Source organism: Euprymna scolopes, chromosome 46 (assembly GCF_053919585.1).
Source record: "Euprymna scolopes isolate OS-2025 chromosome 46, ASM5391958v1, whole genome shotgun sequence".
Lineage (NCBI taxonomy): Eukaryota > Metazoa > Mollusca > Cephalopoda > Sepiida > Sepiolidae > Euprymna > Euprymna scolopes.
Window position 1 is genome coordinate 63578 of NC_136527.1, and position 5595 is coordinate 69172.

Here is a 5595-nt window from a genome sequence, read left to right on the forward strand (position 1 = left end):
TACACTTCAATAGATAATACATACCTATTGATACACACTATTTTTGTCACTTATATTACTTACACTTCAATAGATAATGCATAACTATTGATACACTCTATTTTAGTCACCTAAATTCTTCACACTGCTATAGATAATGCATAACTATTGATACATACTCTTTTAGTCACCTAAATTCTTCACACTTCAATGGATAATACATAACTTTTGATAAATACTATTTTAGTCACCTAAATTCCTTACACTTCAATAGATAATGCATAACTATTGATACATACTATTTTAGTCACCTTAATTCTTCACACTGCAATAGATAATACAAAACTATTGATACATACTATTTTAGTCATCTAAAGTCTTCACACTTCAATAGATAATGCATAACTATTGATAATACTATTTTAGTCACCTAAATTCTTCACACTTCAATAGATAATGCATAATAATTGATACATACTATTTTAGTCATCTAAATTCTTCACACTTCAATAGATAATGTATAACAATTGATACATACTATTTTAGTCATCTAAATTCCTTACACTTCAATAGATAATGCATAACTATTGATACGTACTATTTTAGTCATCTAAATTCTTCACGCTTCAATAGATAATGCATAACTATTGATACATACTATTATAGTCACCTACATTGCTTACACTTCGATAATGCAAAACTATTAACATGCACATATCTTCGCAGATACATACATTAGGATCTTTACCAAAGCAAAAAAGTACTGATCCAGGCAATACCATTAAAATAACATCTTCAAGACTAATAAGTAACTCAAAATGGACTATACTTTCCAATTTTTTTTCCATGGAATTTTCCTGAATTGTGAATCAAAATGCTCTTTCTTTGATATCAGTTCTTTTCACATATTGAATTCCGATTGATAAATGCTGTGGGAAAATTATTTGCTAAAATTATCATCTGTAGTAAATTCAACACTATTTGGAAAGGTGAAAAACATTTTGTCAATAACTAAACTAAATTTGTTAAAAATATAAAAGACAAAGGTCACAGAATTGTCTTGCCGACTTATGAATTGAACAGAATGGTTTTATTAAATAATTCAAAACACACATCATATTTTCATGTTAGAAAAAATATTTCATTCTTATAAAATTTTATATTTACACTTTACGATTAAAGAAATTAAATTGTTACAGAAAGGGATTATGGGTTATGTAGCCGCACAGAGAACAGATCATTGTTTCTAGACACATTGAATGTTCATAGTATTAAGCAAGTAATATATAAAAGTTTGAATATAAAAGACAATGGCAATGGGTAGTTGTAGCCGTGAAGGAAATAACTTATTATTGATAAACGAATCAGCTAAATATAATAAGTATTTTCTTAGGAAAACCTGCATTTGTAGTGGCAATTACATAATTCACAAGAATATAGTTTCTTACTCTTTTCAATTATCTTTTGTCTTTGTTTGTACTGGGGATGTTGTGTATTCAGCCATCAATTCAGTGCCTCCAACTGTATGTGCTCGCATATATTGGATTTATCTGTAAAAGCACAGCCACATACTTTGCAAGAATATGGTTTCTCTCCCATATGTGTTCGCCTGTGTTGCAACAGATGTGACTTGTGTGAAAAACAAGATTGACAAATTTCACAGGAATATGGTTTCTCTCCAGCGTGTGTTCGCATGTGGGCCAACATTGTGGACTTTTGTATGAAAGAAGAGCAACATACTTCACAGGAATACGGTTTCTCTCGTGCATGTGTTCGCATATGCGCCAGCATATTTGACTTCCATGTGAAAGAAGAGTCACATATTTCACAAGAATATGGTTTCTCTCCAGTGTGTATTCGTCTATGCTGCAGCATTCCTGGCTTCCGTGTGAAAGAAGCTCCACACACGTCACAAGAAAATGGCTTCTCTCCAGTATGGGTGCGCCTGTGACGCAGCATGGTTGTCCGATTTGTAAACGAAGCATTACAGAACTCACACGAATGTGGCTTCTCTCTTGTATGTGTCCTCATGTGCTGTGACAGATACGATTTCTGTGAGAAAGCCGAGCTGCACACGCCACAAGAAAATGGCTTCTGTCCGTTATGTGCTCGCTCGTGTTGCAGCAAGTAAGATTTTTGTGAAAAAGTAGAGCCACACGTTTCACAAGAAAACCGCTTCTCACCATGTTGTGTCCGTCTGTGTTCCAATAGACTTGATCGCCATGTAAAAGACAAGCCACACACTTTACAAGAATAAGGTGTCTCACCCGTATGTGTTCGCATATGGCTTAACATATTCGATTTCAGGGTAAAAGAAGTGTCACATATTTCACAAGAATATGGCTTGTCTCCAGTATGTATTCGCATATGTTTCGACATGTTTGATTTTGATGTGAAAGTAGTGCCACATACTTCACAAGAATGAGGTTTCTCTCCAGTATGAGTTCGTATGTGTTGTAACAAATGCGATTTCTGTGAAAAGGAAGAGTCACATAATTCACAACAAAATGGTTTCTCTCCAGTGTGTGTACGCTTATGTTTCGTCATATTAGATTTATACGTAAAACTCAAGTTACACACTTCACAGGAATATGGCTTTTCGCCAGTGTGTGTTCTCACATGTTGCAACAAGTAGGATTTCTGTGAAAAAGAAGATCCGCACACTTCACAAGAATGTGGTTTATCACCAGTATGGGTTTTCATGTGCTCCAGCAGATGTGATTTCCGTGAAAAGGAAGAGGCACAGACACCACAAGAATATGGTTTTTCTCTTTGCCTTGAGGGTTTATGTTTTCTTTTAGTCTTTGAAATGGAACTTGTAGGTACAGAACCTTGTTTTTCTTTTTTAGCAAGTTTCACGTTCATTTTTAAAGGAGACATTTTTTTTTCTCTATATTTTACTGTTGATGGTTAAATTTGATGTGTAGTAAATGTGATCAGTGAAAAAATATTTCATTGTATTGTTTATTTGTATTATTTTAATGGGACTTCAATACTAAATGATGAGGATATGGTAGCAATAATCCTTGAAACCAGCAGATACGAGTTCTGTGATAAAGATGAGGCACAGACACCACAGGCATATGGTTTCTCTCTTAACCTTGAAAGTTTATATTGTTTCATTTTATTCTTTAAAAAGGAACTTGTAGGTGCAAGACATTGTTTTTCTTTTTTAGCAAGTTTCATGTTCGTTTTTAAATGAGACATTTTGACTCTGTATATTTTACATTTTATTCATGGTTAAATTTGAAATGTGTTAGAAATTCTCGTCATTTTTATTAGGAAATTTTGTTATTTTTGTATTGTTTATTTATATTATTTTAATGGGATTCCAATACAAAATAAATAATATTGTGTGTGTGAGTGTGTGTGTATATATATATATATATATATATATATATATATATATATATATATATATATATATATATATATATATATATATTGTGTGTGTGTGTCTACTGGATGTATGCTTTATGGTTGCATTACTTTTTTCGAACACAATGCTGCTTCTTATTGTAAATATGGCAAGACATTGCTAAGATAAACATCTGGTCTACTTATTTGATCAGTTCAATTTTTCTCCACCGCAACATTGCTTTATGAGAGATACTAGAGAACTTTTACAGAAAAACATATCTGAAGTTTAACAGTGTACTTTTACTTTTGTACATCAGGACATGCACTTCTATATTAAAGCATATTTCAATATATTACATGTTTGTTCTCGATTGCGTTTACAAAAGAATAGTTTTTTCCTCCAGTGCTTAATCATTTTGTTTTTATCACATGAAGATGATTCTATGGATAATCGCAAAAATCCTTGAAATCAATTCAATTGTGAAAATAAGTTCTCACTGATTAGGTATTTGAGAAAGAGAAAGAGAGAGAATAAAGGGAGACCAGAGTTAATTAATCCAGTGGTGATGGATTAATGCAAATAAAATGCCCTCCGTCAAATAAGAGGAAAGAAGTATGAGAGAAATGGCTTTGAATAGAAATAAATAATAAAAAGGAAGGACTGCAAAAGAAAGGAAAACAAAGCAAATGAAGAAAGAAAAGACAATTAAAAAGAAGGAAAGAATGGAAAAACAAGGTTTGTTTTGGTTTGTGTTTTTTTTTTTTACAGTATATCAAGTATCAACAATTTTAAAAGATCACATTATTAATGAAATAATCTATGACACAATGAAGCAGCATGCGATCACAATGAAGAATAGGAAGCAGCAGTTATACAACAATGTAACAAGTATAGGACGGGTACTGTAAGATCATCTGTGGATCAATGCAGGTATTTTGAAACTGGGATAGTATCTTTTCATTGATTTTCAGTGTGAAATTATTTGTAAACCTAATTTTAAATTTGTTTTGATTTTTCTTCTTTTGGACTTTTTAACTTCTGAGGATTCCCATTAAATACGTTTCTAAATTCTTCAGACATCTCCATATTTCACATCACCAAAAATGATGAATTTTTTGTTATCTGCCGGGAATTCTGTAAATATAAAAAAGAATACATGAATATACTTTTTAAATAATATCAATTTTTATACAGGTTCTTTGCAAACTACAAAAATGGATTTGAAATTTGATAAGATTAATTTTCTACTTATTTTGAAACAGGTCAATGTTGTATATTGAAGGAGACAACTTCCGGTAATTAGAAAAACAAAGTAAATAGATTCAAAAATAATATTTTTAAAGGAGAATGCTGGAATCGAACTCGGTATGAAAAATTAAAATGAATACATGTTGTAATTTAGATACAATTCCAGAAATGCAGTAGAATTATCTGTTGTAGTTAGAAATAACTATAAAAACAAAGTTAGGTTGAAGGAATAATGGAGCAATGCAATTAAAGAATGGCTTGAAAACACAAAACACATTCTTTAATTGCATTGTTCCATTATTAAAATGGCATCTAGTATTCTATAACAAGAGAATTATAAATAGATATAAATTTGACTTGAAAAGAAATGGTACATACATACATTACATATATATATATATATGATATAGAATCATATATATATATATATATATAATTTAAAGGAGATTAGAACAATAGTCTAAAGAGCTGAGTGTATTTTAATGTAACAGTGAAATTACTATTTTAATTAAAATACAGGAAAGAGAAGGTGCTCATTGTAATTTAGATATATAATAAGCTCGATAGTTAAATGTCCTAGAGCTAATTCAATATTAAGTAATGTGATTGATAATTTAAAATTCAAATTATAATCAAATTAAAAATCCGTTTCATAAGAAGGAACAACAACAAGATCAATTATCTGTACGATCGTTTCGGAAAACAATGCTTTTTATTGTGGTATACATCAAGTTACGTACAATAATTACATATAGTTTTTTTTTTATAAATTAAGTTAGACTAATTATCTCCCTTACACCCTTCAAATAAATAAAGTAAAGAAAACATGACAATTATCTCCCCTTACAATTGAAATATAAACCGTAGCGTCTTTAAATCAAAAATACGCTAACGGAAATAATTCATTGCACGGGCGTCCCCCCCCCCTTTTAAAATTCATCATTCAATAAGATAAAAAGCTATAGCAAACATCTAAATGAGTACTTTAACCATAGTTCCTGATTTCA

The 5595-nt window shown here is 30.7% G+C and overlaps 1 protein-coding gene across 1 annotated transcript; it reads right to left on the minus strand.

Moving 5' to 3' along the window:
• Positions 1-1343: 1343 nt before the first annotated feature.
• Positions 1344-3001, minus strand: LOC145270757 (uncharacterized). Its single transcript, XM_080126356.1, has one exon. The coding sequence runs from the start codon at positions 2857-2859 to the stop codon at positions 1483-1485; it is 1377 nt and encodes a 458-aa protein (XP_079982482.1). The 5' UTR covers positions 2860-3001; the 3' UTR covers positions 1344-1482.
• Positions 3002-5595: the final 2594 nt, after the last annotated feature.

Excerpts from the sequence above, each read along its gene's own strand:
- LOC145270757 (XM_080126356.1), bottom strand. The coding sequence starts at position 2,859 with ATGTCTCCTTTAAAAATGAACGTGAAACTTGCTAAAAAAGAAAAACAA.